General features: G+C 45.2%; 1 protein-coding gene across 7 annotated transcripts in view; it reads right to left on the reverse strand.

The window, feature by feature from the left end:
• Positions 1-19,300, reverse strand: part of DOCK9 (dedicator of cytokinesis 9) — a 288,455-nt gene that overhangs the window by 145,905 nt on the left and 123,250 nt on the right. For all 7 annotated transcript variants that reach the window (XM_082602533.1, XM_082602537.1, XM_082602535.1 and 4 more), the window contains exon 2: positions 14,144-14,260. In XM_082602533.1, the coding sequence (XP_082458659.1) occupies positions 14,144-14,260 (117 nt within the window). The remainder of the gene's footprint in view (positions 1-14,143; positions 14,261-19,300) is intronic.

Genomic DNA, 19,300 nt, shown 5'->3' on the forward strand with positions numbered 1-19,300 from the left:
GGGATTCCTATGCTCCTGCCATCTTACCTCTAAGATGGGCCTTGAGGCCTGGGGAGTGAGGGTAGGAGGGGCCCAGGCGCAGCGAAGGGAGGCAAGTGGATGTGGCAGAAATCAAAGCCCAGGTGGTCTGGGTAAGACCGAGCTCTCAGGCGGGCATGGCCCATCTCCCTAGCTAAAGAGTAAGCCCTGGGTTGAATTTTTATTGTGCTCAACTGTGCCAAGTGGAGTTTCAACTGCTCCCTGCTAGAGAGACAGCTCTCAACACCTCCTTCCTCTGTCTCTAGGTCCCTCTGAATCTGCTGGAAATACCCCCTTGGATGCGTGTCTGTACATTAAACGTTTTGTATCCTGCGCAGTATTAAACCTCACTTTAGACGAGGCTGGGAACTTAGCTGCAACTTTCTGAGCACAGCAGTAATGGAACCTTTCCAAGTATCTGGCAGATGCATTTGTTTCAGAGCAGATGACTCGCTTTTGAGAGGATTCAGTTCCAAGCTAGGCTGGAAACTGAAATCCACACAGGGCGTTCCCCGCATCTCACTGCAGAGATCAGACCCACAGTGTTCCATGAAGATCAGACAAGTCCATTTCCAGGGAAGCGGTTTCCTGAGGATTCTCAATGTTTAATGCACTAATAATCAAGAAAACAAACAAGGCATGGGACAAGACAAGGGTCCAGAGAAAGATGTCCACTTAGGTTTCTGGAGGGACTTAATAAAAAACAACTCCCGAGAAACTAAAACATTACAAGGACGGAGCCTAATATGGGCAGAGAAACGGACATCTCTCTGCCTCTCTCTGACATAGCCCCTGCCCGGTGCCCAGGTTTCCATCTTTAACTGTCTCTCTCTCTTCCCTCAACAGCATCACCCTGTGACGTCAAGGACTTTCCTTGCTGTACATCCCCATGACAACGCACCGATTTAGGGGGCTCTTGTGTGAACCTCAGTGCGGCACCCTCCCTGACGGGGATGTCTGCCTTCCCTCAACCAGCCCTCTGCACAGCTGCCAGTCATCTTTCTGAAACCCTTATCAATAGCATCATGCCTCAGCTTAAATTCTTTCAAGGACCCCCACCACCACTGCCATGAGAATAAAGTCCAGACTCCTCAGCACGACCTGACCTTTGGTGACCCGCGGTACTGACTTCTCTGGACTCCTCTCCTGCCCGTCTCTGACCCTCCAGCACACGGGCTACTTCTGACTCCCTGACGTAGCAGCCCCTGTGCCTGGCTGCGGGGCTGCTCACTCCCACCCTCCTGCAGCACACGGCACACATGCAGTTCTGCAGAAATTACTCAGAAACCTTGCTGCATCGCCTACCAGACTCAAGAACCTCAGACTGTGCTAGTCACCTTTGCTTCTCCAGCATCCTTACGTAACGTCTGGCCTAACATGAATGTCTGAATAAATGGGCAGTTGGGACTTTTAAATGGAATCACTTGGGGCTCCGAATGAGACAGTGTCTTAGCAACTGGTGAGACATCAGGTAGCTCTGTCACTGCATAGTGTCCTGTTTCCTAAACTGTCATATATGTACATTTATAGATGTCAGTAGACCGTTGACAGTCATAAAAATTTCATTCTGCTACCTTGAAAACCCCCTAAATTATGTATTACATAACAGTTTGGTCAAATGCAGTAAATTATAACTAAATAAGTTAAATGTTCAAAACCCTTAATGACCAGACTCATCAGTTGGGGGGCGGGGGGTGTTTGGTATTACAGAGAAGCTGGTTTCTTTTTTTTTTAATATATTTATTTATTTTTGGCTGCGTTGGGTCTTTGTTGCTGCCTGCGGGCTTTCTCTAGTTGCAGCGAGCAGGGGCTACTCTTCGTCACAGTGCGCAGGCTTCTTTCTGCGGTGGCTTCTCTTGTTGTGGAGCATGGGCTCTAGGCGTGCAGGCTTCAGTAGTTGTGGCTCGCGGGCTCTAGAGCGCAGGCTCAGTAGTTGTGGCACACGGGCTTAGTTGCTCTGCGGCATGTGGGATCTTCCCGGACCAGGGCTCCAACCCGTGTCCCCTGCATTGGCAGGCAGATTCTTAACCGCTGCGCCAGCAGGGAAGTCCCTCTAGTCACTTAAGTATCACTGCAAAAGTGAGGACGGGGCTGGCTATCCAGAAAACCAGGAGAGGCCTTGCAGCCACCTGAGTGGACACGTGGCAGGTCCAGCTTCCCCATGAGTAAGGGGCTCAGCCTGCTCCACATCATATGACTTTGCAACTAAAAACTGCCATCCTCAAAAATAAAACGATGTTACCTAGAGGAGAGGAAGAAGACTCCACTAAGCATCCTGGGCACTCAGCTCCCTCCCTGCTACCTGGCAGACAACAGCCAGTGTGTACAAAGAGTCTCCTTGAATGGTGACATCTCTTTGGATTCTCACACATCTAATGAGAACCCCAATTTTAGGGCAAATGTTATCTCTGAATTACAGGTTAAGAAAGGTGAATTTACATGGGAGTATCATTGAAAAAAAAAAAAAAAAAGGAAAGGTGAATTTTAGGAAGGTTTATGGGTTACTGAAATACCCAGATTAGTGACAGACAGACCTGGGGCTAAGATCTAGACCCAGATGACTACATCTCAGGTCTTGCCACTACCCTAGTGTCTAGAACAACTACCATTCTATTCGGTAACAGAGCCTTGAGGAAGAGGTAGGCAAGTGTAGCCTTTCATTTTCTAGTTGTCTGTGTATGGTTCCCTATGTCTTCTTTAGAATGCAATTTTAGTTGTTAAAAACACCATACGTTTGTGCGAATACCTAGCGTAGTGAATAGTGAATATGCTTCATGTTAAAACATGTCCATTATTTATATACTTCCGATATCCCAATGAAGTTTCCTTTCAGGACTTGCCTTAGGGAGGCACACGCCTTCATGCACACGTAAGGCCTCGCTCGTGCATCAAGGATAATTTCACACAAGCCCCTCTGCGCGTTTACCAGCACCACCAGGACGGTCTGCTCAGAGCAGCCCTTCAAAGCCTGGGACGCCAGGCAAAGTCCTACCTTAAACACAGTGGCGCAGAGGTTATGCTTTGCGGATAAAATACTAAGCAGATGGGGAAGTCCTGACTGGGGGACTTCTGACATCAGGGGACTTCACGGAACCCCCTTAATTTGTCCTCACTGGATCTCAGGCACACACTCAAGGGTCCGTCAAACCCACACAGGACACGCGGCAGGGCCCGGGTTCCGCCAGCAACCCTGGTAGGAAAAGGCAGAGGCATGGACACAGCAGGACCCATTCAGGTTGTAGGAACCACGGAGTGTGTGCCTAGTAATACATTAAATGGCATCTGATGATTCTGAGGCCAACACCCAGGTTTTCTTTTGCTCGAAGGACTTCTGAGTTTTGTTTTTGCATGCTAACATGTCTCCCTCTCTTCTACTCTCCTGACCCACCACCTTGAGCTGTGCCCTTACGACCACAAAGGCAGCTGGTGCCGAGATCTCAAATCCATCCGTTGACTCAAAACATATTAAATGCTTACCACGAATTAAGCACTGTTGTAGGAACATCACACATGCAAAGGTGAATTTTCAAAAAGCTGTGGTTTATAATAAAAAACCAACAACTATGGTTTGCCACTCTCATAGCGGTTTTATTTTCTATTTGGGGAGAAAATAATAAAGTCTTACAGTTACAAATAACCATAATGAAGAAGGATTTTCAGTGAATGCTAGAGATGTGGTATAAATAAATCTGCACTGCTTGCACGGTCTTAAGATTTCATCCTGGCTCACACCTTCCTCTGTCAATGCCTGTGAGTCGTGTTTAATAACCTAAGACGTATACATGAATCACGTAGATAAACGTGTTCTTCTACCGCTCACTGGTTACACATGAGGTCTGTGCTTACCCAATTCCCCTCACCGTGGAACCTTCACCGTTCTCTCTGACCTACTTAAAATGTGAGCAAACATTAGGTTTAAAAAGCAAAGAAAATTTGAAAAAGAAAGAAAGAAAGAGAGAGAGAGAGTGAGTGAGAGAGAAGGGAGGGAGGGAGGAGGGAAAGAAAATGTGACCTGATATGGGGAAAACACGCATACAGTAATGGACTACTAGACTCAGCCAGTATTTTTTATTCTACCTGAGAAGAAAATAAAATCTTAGATTCACTTATGAAGGTAATATTTTGTGTGTGTGTGTTTTATTTCATCTAGTTATTTATGTAGGTAATCTCAACTCCCCATTCGATCATAAGTTTTCCTAAGCACTGCATGGTGTTTCTAACAAAAATCATGTCATACATTGCCGGTATGGTGCGGGGCAGGGGGGAAGAGCTACTTCCCTCACCGGGCTGTCTTGAGGAAAAATGAAGAAAATGTCTAAAGTGCTAGTAAACACAGAAATCAACCTGACAAGTTTTTCCTCTAATGGTGTTCACAAAAGGCACCGCAGCTCCCTGAGGTGCCCAGCTGCTGGGGCACCATCACACCGCATTCTGTATGAACGCCCCAGCTCCCTAGGAGAACAAAGAATGCATATCAATCATGTCCCCTAGAGTTGCATCCCATGGAGCATGGCATGGGCCACCCGCCACTGAAGAACGGGCCTCCTCTGCCTGCACAGAGCATAGGGACCCAGAGGTACACCCGTGGGCAGTGAGGAAGACCAGAGTACCCACCTGGGTGCCACATCAGCTGAACCTCGCTGGTTACGGCCAGATTGTCCTCCTACCCTACAAGGCTGCTACCTTCATTTAGAAAGGATGGCACAAATCAAAGTTAATTATGGTTCTTCAGTATATTTCTGTATTTTCTGATTGAGAATCTGATATAGAAGCTGTTTTTCAAAAGCAATTTTCCCCTTCACCAAACGAACACTGAATTGTCATACTTCCAGGCTGATATTCCTTTAAAGTGGGTGAGCTGAACACAAAGGTCTTAACAAATTAAGGAACAAATGTAACAGTCAAGGTAATAATAATGACCAAGGTTCCTAAATCATTTCTTTTCCTGTTGCATTTCTAACAAGAAAGGTTACAATATATACCTTCCAAGGGCCTAAGGATCCATGTCAAGCTTGGATTAAATGTTCAAAATAGTCCTTTGAGGAGCTACACCCATAACTTACTTCTTATTTCAGTTTGATTTTATGTATCATCTAAATTCATTAGACCTGGTAGCTGGGCCGAACATTTTCACATCTATTAATCTTCTGAATTTCTATCCAACTATTCAGTGCTCACACATGTCAGCTCACCTTTCCTGTGGGCCCTCCACAGTTGCCCCCACTCCACGCTGCCTACCCAGCACCCCACCTGTAGGATCGCAAACACGGCAACGCCCCGTCTCCCAGCACCACCTTCCATCCCTCCAGCTCCCCCACACCAGGCACTTCTGCTTGTTCAGCCTCAGGGTCCTCCCGTGTCTTCTTCTCCCCATCCAACATCCACCTCTGAACACTCCCCAGCAGCCCAGAGTCCTGAGGACTCAGCTTCCGCGTTCTTGGGTCCGGTAGCTACATGCCCACCCCTTTGCCATCTTAACCCCCATCCTTTGTTTTCTCTTCTCTGTTCTCAAGCTGTTAACATTCCCAATGAGGCTGATTTTATCAAAATCTCAGGTGGAAGGAGCCCACTCCTGGTTGGTGATTCATACATTCTCACTCTCTCTTTCTCTCTCTCACTCACTCCTTCCATTCAATGAGTATTTCTTTCTTTCTTTTTTTTTAATTTATTTATTTATGGCTATGTTGGGTCTTCGTTTCTGTGCGAGGGCTTTCTCTAGTTTAGCAAGCGGGGGCCACTCTTCATCGCGGTGCGCAGGCCTCTCACTATCGCGGCCTCTCCTGTTGTGGAGCACAGGCTCCAGATGCACAGGCTCAGTAGTTGTGCCTCACGGGCCCAGCTGCTCCGCGGCATGTGGGATCCTCCCAGACCAGGGCTCGAACCCGTGTCCCCTGCATTGGCAGGCAGACTCTCAACCACTGCGCCACCAGGGAAGCCCCTATGAGTATTTCTTGAATTCCTACTCTCTGCCATGTGTCCTGTGTGCTCGGGAAACATCAGTGAATACTGAGATCCCCGCCCTCACGGGGTTCACATGAATTAAACAATAAACATGTGAGCATCTTAGAAGCAGGTAAGTGATATGGTGAGGAAGAAAGAAAACAGAGCAAGGTAAAGAGGACCTGGAACGCCAAGAGGGTGGAGGGCATGGCAGCGGGCAAGGGCCTCACGGAGAAGTAAGAACTGGAGAAAGACCTGCAGTGGGTGAGTGAGAGCTGGAGAAAGAACCCTCCGGGAAGAGGAACAGCCTGAGAAGAGGCCCTGGGGCAGGAGGCCGCCTGGAGTGACAGAGGAGCCCCACAGAGGCCAGTGTGGCTGCAGCAGAGAGTGGGGAGGCGACTGGTCAGAGAGGTGCGGTGGACAAGATCACGGCCACAGTAAGACTTCCCTGAGTGAGGTCATCGGACCGACCTTGAAACTTACTTTTTAGAAGATCACTCTGGCTACTCTGTTAGCATAGACAGGAAGAGGGGCAAGGATAGGATCTGGAAGACCTGATAGGATTAACCAAGGTAAGAAGGGATGAGGGCGGTGGCCACGGTTACAGCAGTGGGGGTGCTGACTGATGACTCTCACTGTTACGCCCTCCCCATCCCAAGCCCCGTAGCCTGCTGTCCAAACCCTCCTGACTCGCCCCCAGGCTGCTCTTCACCTGGGCCCACCTGACATCAGCTCCCTCAGCCCAACCCGCCTCTAAATTTCTCAAATACCCAATCCTCTCCTTCCCATTCAGAGACAGAACTCCCTCTCCTTCCTGAACTCTTCCTGCAAAGACCCTCATTCCATCCCCACAGGGCCCCCTAAAGAGCCTTGCTTCAAAATGCACCCCCACAGCTTGCATCTTCAATCTCTTCCTCATTCCTGGACTTCCCTTCGTAGCTCATTCTCTCAGTCCTGATAAAACCTCCTGTGTCATTGCTCTGACTTACAATGATCCCTTCTCTCTGCTACCATTTAACGCTAAACCCTGTGCCCCATGCACTCACTTCTTCAGCCCCGGCAAGAAACGACCATCACAGGCAATGACGCCCTAGCTATCAACTCCGAGGGCCATTCTCCCACGCCAGTGGCAGGCGCGCATGATGGTCTGCTCTTTCTGCCTGCCTTCTTCAAAACTCCTCTCACTCCCTTCCAGGGCCCCACAGTTTCCTGGTCCTTTTCCCACTTTCCCACTTTCTGTATCTGATTCCCACCCCCGCTTCCTCCTAGGTGAAGGTGCTCCCCAAGATTCAGTCCCCTGAGGGCACTCTCATGCCCTCGGTCCCTGTGGCCACTGTCTCACATTTCTACGGGTGAGCCCAGACTGATAACCCTGGCTTCTCTCTTAGGCTGGACTTCTGCATTTCCAACCACTTTAAGGGCTCAGCACCTGGACGTCCCACTATCTTAATGTTCCAAGAATAAATTCCCATGGGATTCAATTTGTCATGACAGTGGTCACATTCTCCTCCTTATTATTAATATTAATTCAATATCTCCTCTCCTAAGTTTTGAGCAATTTGAAAGCAGGAACCCTGTCTGAGCTCTTTGCACAAAGAGTATAACTCTAAACTATATGCTAAATAAATACACTCAGCTGATCAGTGCTATCCAAAAAATAAGCTTTTCTTTTTAAGACATACTTGATGATTAAAAAAAAATAATAATAACCTGTCGCTGTTTTCTGTAAAAGGCAGAATTCTTGACCTGGAATTAAAATCCTCATCTCCTGAAGGTCTGGACAACGTCAATTTGGAAACATTATTTATCCAGATTTTTCAGGTAGGTTCAATCCTAGACATGCACTAATAACCCAAAACCCACAATATTCACAGAAACTGACATTGCTGGCCACTAAATGCAGACGGATAAAAAATTTGAGGAACTTTATCAAAAGAACACTTTCCAATAAAAAGCCCAAAACAAAGTATTGAGATTATTTTTTGGCAGCATATAATAAAAAGCAAGGACAAAACACTGTGAAAAAAAATTCTTTCTTTTCAAAAGGACAGATGGGAAATGAGATGAGGGACTTCCAGCCCCTTTGTAAGGAGCGGGGCCTGGTTTCCTTTGCAGGTCAGTGGTTTGTAGATCATTATCAGTCTCATGTAAGCAGAAGAGGAAAAGAAACAGAAGAAAAATTAAAATCAGGATGTTATTTAAAGGGAAATGGATTGACCACATTTTTCGATACAATGCTGAGAACACTCTAGGATTCTCCTGTATCTAAACTTTTCCAAAAGTGAAAATTTCTAGAGTTGCCAATTATTAATAATTTTCCCATCTTTTAAATTCTCTTGCTAAAGAGATTTGACATTGATGATACACCATGAAATGTCAATAGGAAGAACACCTGAGAGACACTCCTTGCCCTGACTTCTCATACAACTTCCAGGAAGACAACAATTTCACGTCTGTACAGCACAGAAAACCCATAACATCCTGCTCTTTTTTCTTCATTGTGGTATAATGTCCGTAACATAAAATTTACATGTCAACCATTTTTAAGAGTACAATTCAGTAGTGTTAAGAATATCCTCATTACTGTACAGCTGTCACCACCATCCATGCATAGAACTCTTTTCATCTTGCAAAACCGAAATCTGTAACCATTAAACAATTAACTCTCCATCCCCCCTCCTCCATCTCCTGGCAACCACCATTACACTTTCTGTCTGGATAAGTTTGACTATTCTAGGTATCTCATGCAAGTGGAATCGTACAATATTTGTCCTTTTTTGACTCATTTCAATTAGCATAATATCCTCAAAGTTCATCCATGTTGCAGCATATATCAGAACATCCTTCCTTTTTTTTTTTTTTTTTTTTTTTGCGGTATGCGGGCCTCTCACTGTTGTGGCCTCTCCCGTTGCGGAGCACAGGCTCCGGACGCGCAGGCTCAGCGGCCATGGCTCACGGGCCCAGCCGCTCCGCGGCACATGGGATCCTCCCGGACCGGGGCACGAACCCGTATCCCCTGCATCGGCAGGCGGACTCTCAACCACTGCGCCACCAGGGAGGCCCCCTCCTTCCTTTTTAAGGCTGAATAATATTCCATTGTGCATATACACAAGTTGTTTATCCATCTGCCCATTGATGGACACTTGAGTTTTTTCTTCCTTTGGGCTATTGTGAATAATCCCATTAGGAACATGGATGTACAAGTATCTCTTTGAGTCTCTGCTTTCAATTCTTTTGGGTATATCCCCAGAAGTGGAATATGACATTCTCTCTTTATTTCTTTCATACAAACTCTATGCCTTGTTAGTTTATATCAGACACCAAAGTCTAATGTTTGTGAAATATAACTGGTATCCATAAATTGCCTCCTAATATCCTTTTTTACTGTTTACTACCTTTTCCATATTCTATCACTTTATAAAATTGTACAAACATTAGTAAGCTGTGTAACAAGCCAGGATACAAGGAGCTCAAAAGCCAGCTACAGATTCAGTGGATTGATGCCAGCAGTTAAGAATGTCACCACCAGGCTTCCCTGGTGGCATAGTGTTGGGAGTCCGCCTGCCGATGCAGGGGACACGGGTTCGTGCCCCGGTCCGGGAAGATCCCACATGCCGCGGAGCGGCTGGGCCCGTGAGCCATGGTCGCTGAGCCTGCGTGTCTGGAGCCTGTGCTCCGCAACGGGAGAGGCCACAACAGTGAGAGGCCCGCGTACCCCAGAAAAAAAAAAAAAAAGAATGTCACCACCAACAGTATCATCCAGTAAAAGGCTTCCACCTGAAGGATGAAGGTGCTCCCCAAGATTCAGTCCCCTGAGGGCACTCTCATGCTCTCAGTCCCTGTGGCCACTGTCTCACATTTCTACAGGTGAGCCCAGACTGATAACCCTGGCTTCTCTCCTAGGATGGACTTCTGCATTTCCAACCACTTTAAGGGCTCAGCACCTGGACGTCCCACTATCTTAATGTTCCAAGAATAAATTCCCATGGGATTCAATTTGTCCTGACAGTGGTCACAAGTGGAAATCAACGGCCAGACTCGCATCAAATTCTGTGTCTCTGACAGGAAAGGGAGGAGCCCTGGGCATTATTTACAGTTATGTTTAGATCTGTCATTTCTTAAGCAATAAGTCAATTTACCTTTCTTTTTTCTTTTTTTTTGGCCTCACCACACAGCACGTGGGATCTCAGTTCCTAAACCAGGGATCAAACCCATGCCCCCTGCATTGGAAGTGTGGAGTCTTAACCACTGGGCCACCAGGGAAGTCCCTCAACTTACCTTTCTTGATCTAAAACATTTTAATCTTAAAGGTTATCATCTCTGTCTAATTGCCTGTTAAAGTTTACCTATTATTTACCCACGGAAAAGTAAGTTCTCAGAGTTTTGCCAAGTAAACTTGAAGAGGCCACAAAACTTTAAGAACAATAAAGGTCCATTAGTCACCAGAAAGTGTGCTCCTTTTATGACTCTGTTTCGCTTCCTTTTTATTTTATTTTTTTTGCGGTACGCGGGCCTCTCACTGCTGTGGCCTCTCCCGTTGCGGAGCACAGGCTCCGGACGCGCAGGCTCAGCGGCCATGGCTCACGGGCCCAGCCGCTCCGCGGCATGTGGGATCTTCCCGGACCGGGGCACGAACCCGTGTCCCCTGCATCGGCAGGGGGACTCTCAACCACTGCGCCACCTGGGAAGCCCCCATTTCATTTTTATTTCAAAAATTACCTAATTTTCCACCAAACCAAATCATTGGCTCAGCAAAAAGTTTTACAATTCTAGTCACTGGCATTTCCACATATGCTCCCTGGTATTCACAGTCACTTCAAGAATCAAAGAAAACTAACTAATTAATGTTCATAATAACTTTACAGATTTTATATGAAGCCAGAAGCACCCAAGCCTGGCGTCCAGCGTGCAGAGGTCATGTGAATGTGGAGGTGGATGGGTGGGGAGGGAGGTGACAGAGGCAGCAGCACAGCCCCGTCCTCAGGGCCACAGCACAGATGGGGACACTTGAAACAAAAAGCATGAGAAGCCATTACTGAAAAGCTCTAGACAACGCACTTAGCTATTCATGTAACAATGTAGACAGTAAGTATTAGAGGAACTGAGAGAATGGGGAAAAAATACTGTGGATTTGAACAACTTCAGAGGACAGGGGATTTGAAGTGGCCTCAAAGGGTGAGAAGGTTCTAGAAGGATGGGAAAGAAGAGATGATATTGCCGGGAAGGAGAACCATAAAGCCAGGGCAGAGACAGAACAGAACGACCCCTAAGCGCCAGGGTCTGATTCTGAATAAAAACAAGCGTAGTCTATATGAGCCACGGTATTCCTACCCCAATCTTGGCAGATAAAGCTTCACTTCATAAATATTCTGACAGCTGAGAACTGTCCTTTTGCCTTTTTAAAATTCACATTGACTTTCTGTCTCTTGGGTTTTTCTGTTTTAAACACTCTTCTCCCACCTTAGACAAGTACACCCAACAACAAACTTTATCTCCATAAGGCTCATTTTCAGAGAACTCAGACGTTCTTAGGGGCTGACCAATACCAACGCGGGTCTACTTGCGACCTGTACAAATGTATCATCCCTATGCGCACCTATCGTTTAGTAAATTATCATTTTGAATATAGTTGACAGGACTTCACACCAAATTCTATTATCTTAATAGGTAACTAATATTGTTTAACTAGTAAGTATAGGATTGCAAATCAACCCCACTATGCACTTTGCTCACTATCTGACCCACTTCCTAACCAACTTGCTATCATTTTTCCATACAAAGTAAAATACTTTCCCCTGATCTAATTTGTTCCCTCTGCCTCTAATAATACAATAATAATTCTGCTCCCATTCTGCCTAAAAATGCAGGGACAGACAGAAGGAATCTGTGACATCACTAAGACATTTGGCTCATTCCACTAACTAGACAGTTATTAAAATCATCAAGACAATTTAGCAAGAAAGCATATAACCTTACTGGATTAGAATACAGGACTTTCCTAGAAAAAAGTAACTATCCAAACTTCATTGTGCCCCATCACAATTACTGTGATGGGGATGAAAGCTGAAATTCAAGCTCCTTAATCTTTGAAAAAACTGCCCCCAAACAGAACTTAACATTGTTCATTCAATCTTGGCCAGCAGAATGTCAGTGAGTTCTTTGCTGTTGCTAGAATATTTGTGTCTGGTATCCCCAGAGACATTGTTATAGGCAAAAGGGACAAAGGAGTTTTTCTCAAAGTTTCAATCGTCTGTTTCTACAAATGCTTAAACATCCAGGTTCCTTGTCTGTGAGATAAAAGATGAAACTAAATTAAGTGTAAATTAAGTGTATATTATTTCTGTGGTTTGTTTGCTTCTTAAGCAATTTTATCTCAGGTTTGCAAATACAATTTTGCATTCCAGGCTGCAAAACTCGAAATAACTTTGTTACTCTAACTGATACCAAGAAGAATACATACTTCACGCTCAGAGAAACTTGAGATAACCTTTAGCTTCCTGAGAGCACACTACAGGAAAAATACGTCAACATGGAGTATAATTTGTAATCATCTGATTTAACTTCTCATGCTAACAAATGATGCTAACAAAAGGCATCATTCTGAGGTTTCCATTTATTCACCCCTTAGCTAGGTAATCTACTCTTGTAATGAAGTTTTCAAGGCATCAGATTTGGGGGCGTGATCTGAAACCATCTATGAGCAGAACGTACTTTGGCAGCAGCATCCCATTAATAGTCAGTTTCATTTCTGTGGCATTTCTTATTTTTCAGGAAAGAACTAAAGAATAATCATTTTACCCACAGTTAGAAAAAGTGAACATTTGTGAAAATTCTCACCTTTGTCGTAAACTGGAAGCTTTTAAATTTGGTGGGGTAGAAAAAAACTTCAAGGAATATAATTTAACAATTGTTATTAACATGGAAATTTCTAAAGACAATTCGGTACACAAAGAACTGTATATATGGCAGGTTATGTTCTGGGGAGTGGGATTAAAAAGAAGGTGGTAGGGGAGGCTTTTAATGTCAAGTGTTTCAATAGTGCCTGTCTGTTTGTTACAAGTAGGTACTAGTTTTTAAAATTAAACAACAAAGAATCAAGGAAGATTAAAAAAAAAAATAAGGCAGTTTAATTCACAAAAGACAGGTCTTGGATGGTAACAGCATCAGGTAGAGAAGAAGGAAGTGCCAAGATTAAGTCCCAGGAGATCAAGGGCAATAACTGGAATCTCCAGTAGACAAAGATGACTCCAGGTTGCCAGGCATCTAATGGTGCTGGGGTTCTATCACTCGTCAGTGGCTCAAAGCTCTTGCGGGTCACTCAGCCACAGGCCATAGTCTGAAAGGCTTCAAGCCACAATCTAGAGCAACTCACAGCAAAAGCTGTGCTGAGGGCCTCCCTGGTGGCGCAGTGGTTGAGAGTCCGCCTGCCGATGCAGGGGATACGGGTTCGTGCCCCGGTCTGGGAGGATCCCATATGCCGCGGAGCGGCTGGGCCCGTGAGCCATGGCCGCTGGGCCTGCGCGTCCGGAGCCTGTGCTCCGCAACGGGGGAGGCCACAGCAGTGAGAGGCCCGCATACCGCAAAAAAAAAAAAAAAAAAAAAAAAAAAAAAAAAAAAGCTGTGCTGAGTCCCCTGCTGGCAGCTACTGAGCTCCCAGAAACAGCACCTGTCACAGCATCAGTGAGGTCAATGTTGGGACACCCCTCGATGTCAGAACCCCCAAACTCTTCTCTGTGAGCCCACACACAGTTCAGGGCCTCTCTCAAAGCAGTCTCCCAAAGTGACATCCTAAAAGGATGCATGGCAAAATCCTCCACTGCTTCCGAGCAAATCCCATCCTTAAGACTCTAAGGTACTTGGCAAAACCCCTAAATGCCTCTTCAAACAAATCTCCTAAGACATAGGAGGCGCTTGTGTCTACAGAATTAGCCCAGAGTGTAGCACTTCTATTCGAGATAAAACATACACACTTGAAAAAGTATTTGTGTCATATACGTCTGTGTGTTTATGTATATGTGTATGCATGTATTTGCATATGTGCATGTACATACATACACATACATCTATGCATACATATGTAACATATATTCAGATCTGCGTGTGTACACACATACACCCACATATATACACATATATATGCAAAAATAATTCCACATGGCTCTATTTACACTTAGACGTTACCTACCTGAAAGTCATCGTAAGGGAAGAGCAGCATCTCCCTTAAACAGTCGTTCAGGATCTGTGTCTTCTTCTGGACGATGACATTTTCATAGTCGAGTGGCTCAATCAGCTTTGGTTTGGCCTAGAAGGTGAAAAGATAAGCAATTGGAACACTCTTATAAAAGTAACTTCTTAAGACTAAAGAACTTCATACGTCCTACTCTACATGTTTTTGTACTTTCCAACTTTTCTACAATGAGAGTGCATCAGTTTTGCTATCAGGAAGAATCAGAAACAAGAGAAACAAGTTGTCTTCAAAGGAAAGTAAACATTTCATGGTCCTCATGCTTGTTTGGTTATTTAAACACAAAGGAGGCTATGGAGTCTGGTGGAACTTCCAGTCACGTCTTGCATCACCCCTGGCTAGGTCAGTCCCCTTCTAAGCCTTAAGCTTTGCCAGAACTGCCCTGCTTGGAGGTCCAGCCATGGTCTGGCAATGAAGGCCACCAGCTCCAGCCATGACCATCTCTTCTTGGCCCTGGGCTTAGAGCAATCCCCAGAGCTCACTATTTTATATAAAACTCTATGGAACTCATCTCTGAGTCTCAAAATATCCCTGTCTAACCTGAACTATCTATACACTTACATATGCAACACCTAAACATAGAGAAATGTGAGCTGGACCAAAATCAGGCAAGCAAGGGAAAAAAGTACTTAAACCAGGGCTTGTGGGTGACCCCCAGGGGGTAGGGATGATCATCCCTGGCATGCACTAATCCAAAGAAAGAGGCAATGAGCAACTGGGGAAAGAAAAGAGAGAATATGCCTTTTCTAGCTATTTCCAAACTTATTCTCAGTAAAAATCTCATCTAGTTTTAGTCATTGCCACAGTGTTCAGTGAGCACTTCCCACATGCAAGGCACTAACTGGGTAAGTCAAGGATAAAGATACATATTCAACTAACTATAGCACAGTATGCCAAGTTCTAAAAGAGGCACACGTCTGCGCGTGCACACACACACGCACACACACACACTTATTGGAAGTAAATTCATTATATCAATAAATTCATTACTACAAGATTATTTTTGAAACTATTAATAAAAAATCAGCTGATAACACAATTTCAACAAATGCTCTATATATTAAAATGACAATTCATATACAGATAAGAAATGTATTAAAGACATCTGGTATGTGCCATCTAAATTAGGAATTGTAACTGAGAGTTCTGTGTGTTCCCAAAATCTGTCTCTTTTCATTCCAAATAGAACTGGACTACATTTCCCAGCCTCCCCATGGTTAGTGTGGTCATGTGACTGTCTTCTGGCCAATGGCGTGTGAGTGGAAGGGATGTGGTCGCTGCCAAGCCTGGCTCATAAAAGCCTCTGCTATAGACTGAATGCTTGTGTCCTGAAAACTCATATGTTGAAACCTAATCCTGAAAAATAATGGGATTAGGAAATGAGGCTTTGGGGAGGTGATCAGGTAATGAGGGTGGAACCCTCATGAATGGAATTAGTGTCCTTATAAGAGAGACCTCCAAGAGCTCTCTCGTCCCTTCCACCATGCGAGCGCACAGCAAGAAGACAGCATCCACGAACCAGGAAGTGGGCCCTCACCAAACACTGAATCTGCCAGTGCCTTGATCTTAGACTTTCCAGTCTCCAGAACTATGAGAAATAAGTATCTGTTGTTTAAGCCCCACTCAATAGATATCACAGCTGCCCAAGCTAGCTGAGATGGCCTCTCTCCCCTGTTCTCTCCCTATTCCCCTCTGCCAGCAGCACGCACAGGATCCAGCAGTGGACTCAGGAGGCCTGAGGAAAGGGTGAAGCCCCAAGACGAAAGGAGTTTGGATCCTGAATCACCTTGCAGAAGCTGTCTGTTTGAAACAGGCACTGAGATAGCCTGAGAACAAGAACTAAAGCATCTACTGTGTTATGCCAATGAGGTTCTCAAGTTTCTTAATGAAGCAGTCAGCTTGCTCTGCCTAATATAAGAATAAAATGTTCATATTTAACTTCAATTACTTGATTTAAGTAGACTCTACCTGACGTCATGATATGCTGAGGAAAAAACACAGTGCTCAAACAAGTGCACAATTATTATAATTGGGTAACAGTACATGTTTATGGACGGAGATTTAAAATATACACAATCAAAAAAATTAGAGCTATCTTGTGAAAGTGTAGGTAATTTCTTCCTCTAAAATATTTGTAATGTTAAAATGTTTTTACATTCAAACGAGGCCAAAAAAAGATTTACACAGGTAATTATTTTTAAGTAAGAACTGACACAGAAAATAAAAGTATTCTCCAAAATATTTTAATTCAACTTAAATCGTTTCTTCCTTTATTTTAGTTTGTTATGTTGTATATAGTAATCAATCTACAGGCGCTTGTTGGCAAAATGGATCAATGCCACAATCAGTAACATTTTTCTTTAGGAACCGTGACCATATTCCTAATAAAATCGAAAAAGGCATAGAGCTTTCTACAGTGACAGAGCTCAGGATTCTGACAGCTAAACTTCCATTACAAGGAGGTCAGAAGGAGAAAGACTGCAGGATGGAACAGACACTGCGCTCCCCCCTGCCCTGTATCGTGTCCAGCACATGACTGCAGGCAGCGAAGCCCAGAGCGGGTGACCTAGTTTTGCAGCCCGGGGCACCTCCACAGGCACCAGCTGGCCCAGGGGAATCCTCAGCTGGGTACCTCCCCTTCCAGTCTCTCGGCACAGAGCATCAGCTCCACTCCCTCCAGGCCACAGGGTAAGGTCAGACTGCTTTCTCAGAAAACTGCCGCAGTGTTAGCCCTGGTTAGCAGAGGGTGCTGCAGAGACACTGCTTAGAAAGCGGCTTTTCTCAAGCTCCAGTGTTCTGGAATTGTTCCTTGGTTTGGGGGATTTTTGCTTTGTTCCTATAGCCCAGCAGCCACTGGGGGCTTTCTGGGAGAGACCCAGTGGCACACACCCTCTAGAAGTTGCACAGGCACCCCAGCAGGTGGTTCCCAGCCTCTAGCCCGCAGATCCTCAGCAGACTGACTTCTCCACTGTCCAGAGACCAGGGCCACACTCCCTCCACCTAGGCCTGAATCTTAGCCTTGGGTGCAGGTTTGGGGTGGGGGGCAGGCGGGGGGTTGGGGGGCTCTTCCAAGTTTGTGCTTTCCTTGGGTCTCTGCTCCCTGGATAGACTAGGCTTGTATTCTTAGAGCAGGGGTTGGCAAACGTTTTCTGTGAAGAGCCTGAGAGCAAATATTTTGGCTGACTTACAGTTTCTGTCGTAACTAGTAAACTCTGCTGTTGCAGAGCAAAAGCAGCCATAGTCAACAAATGGGCACAGCAGTGTTACAATCAAACCCTATCTACAAAAACAGGCAACCCAGTGGTGTACGTCAACATCTCAATAAAACTGGCATGGCAGGGGGAGGGGCAGTACAACAGCCAGATTTGGCCCACGGGCCATAGTTTGCTGATCCATGCTTTAGAGTTACCCTTACTCCCTAGTAGTTGATCCCCTTTTACCAATTTAATAATTCTCTACATTAATTTTCCATGTTCGATCAACGGATGTGTTTTCTGCCTCTGGACTGATACAGACAATGTTTACAGCTTCTTAAGTGCATTTAATGACACTTCTCACCATTTGACTGAACTTGGATTTCTTAAATGTTTAGTAAACGAAAACAACAAACATATTCATAAATCAGTTTTGCTATTTAGCATACCAAATAACGCTTTTGTTAATTAGATGAATTACTGTTTTCCCCTGAAGGTATCTTGGCAGTATTTAATGTAACATTGTAGGTATTAGGATTACCTCGCTTTTGTGGGCCACTGTTAATTTTTGAGGTGTTTTCACACTTAATCCACTGTTAAATTAATTAGACAAGGAGGCCATCAGTCTGAGGCGGCTCTAAGGCAATGAGGTGGCAGTCTACGTAAGCAAACTGAAATGTAAGCCTGTAAATGCCTCGAGGTTAATGAAATCAAAACACTATGGACAACCCAGCACAAACAGCCGACGAGGCTTCACGCTAGTGCCGATCAATTATTCCTTTCTTTGCTTCTGCACTTTTCTTTATGTAAGTCTCTCCCCAGCTCCTATCATCAGTGTTCCCAACCACTGGGAATTGGGTGTTGCCCAATTTGAATCGATTTTTGCTCACATAAACCTTGAAATGTTTAATATGCCTCAGTTTATCTTTTAACACCACTAAAACGTAGGCATGGAAACGTCACTCCATTGGACTGAGGCTGGAAACTGAGGATCACAAATTGAGCTGACTGCCTGAGCGTCCCAAGTAGCCAGCAGACGGGACTAGGACCCAGTCTTCTATCAGTCAGAACCCTTCCTTCTCCAGGCTGCCTTGCTAAGGGTCTGTGCTCACCAGTGCTCAACCATGGCTCGTCTGTGGAGAGTTTATAAGCCAGCGTTTCTGTTCAAGACTGATGATGCATGTTAACCAGGAAAGCCCATAGAAGAATGGCATAAGGGAAATCTCAGGGAAGAATGAGACATACAGGGAATCTCAGAGAAGAACAGCACGTCTTCTCTGGTCTTCGGGGCTCCAAGACTGGGAAGATTTGAAACTTGTGCAAACCCTTAAGTTGCTCAACGAAGTGACTCCTGGAGACCTGACTGGGCAGAGGTCTTCGGCAGCTGCAGGGAGCACTGTCCCCGACAGGACCGCTGACTCCAAGGAAAAGGGGCCAACGGAGAGCAACTCACCTGCTACCTAAGTTAAGAACAAGGCAAAAAGCTCTTGCTTCAAACACGAATAACTGGCACAATGTGGATTCTACATGTGGATTTTAGGAGGAAGAAAGAAAGAAACTATCAGAGGAGAAAGGCTGAGAAGGGAGACTGGTGAAGAAAGAAAAGAAAAGAGACAAGAAGGAGATGGGGGAGAGAAAGAGACAAAAGTGACCGACACCTAGGCGTGGTGGAGGTAGAAGATGCAGGGATGGAGGAAACATAAGGGCAAGATAGAGACAGATAAAGAAGACAGAAAGAAATGACAGGAGAGAGGGGCTTGGGAGGCTTGAGGCGGACCTATCTACCACACTGTGGGTCAAGAGCACAATCGCCTATTTTCCACTCTTCTTTAAACTGATGATTCACTGGTTACAGCTGTTCAGTGTTCTTCAGCTCCACTAAGCTTTTCCAGCTGGTCACAAG

Source organism: Mesoplodon mirus, assembly GCF_964341445.2.
Source record: "Mesoplodon mirus genome assembly, chromosome: 17".
NCBI lineage: Eukaryota > Metazoa > Chordata > Mammalia > Artiodactyla > Ziphiidae > Mesoplodon > Mesoplodon mirus.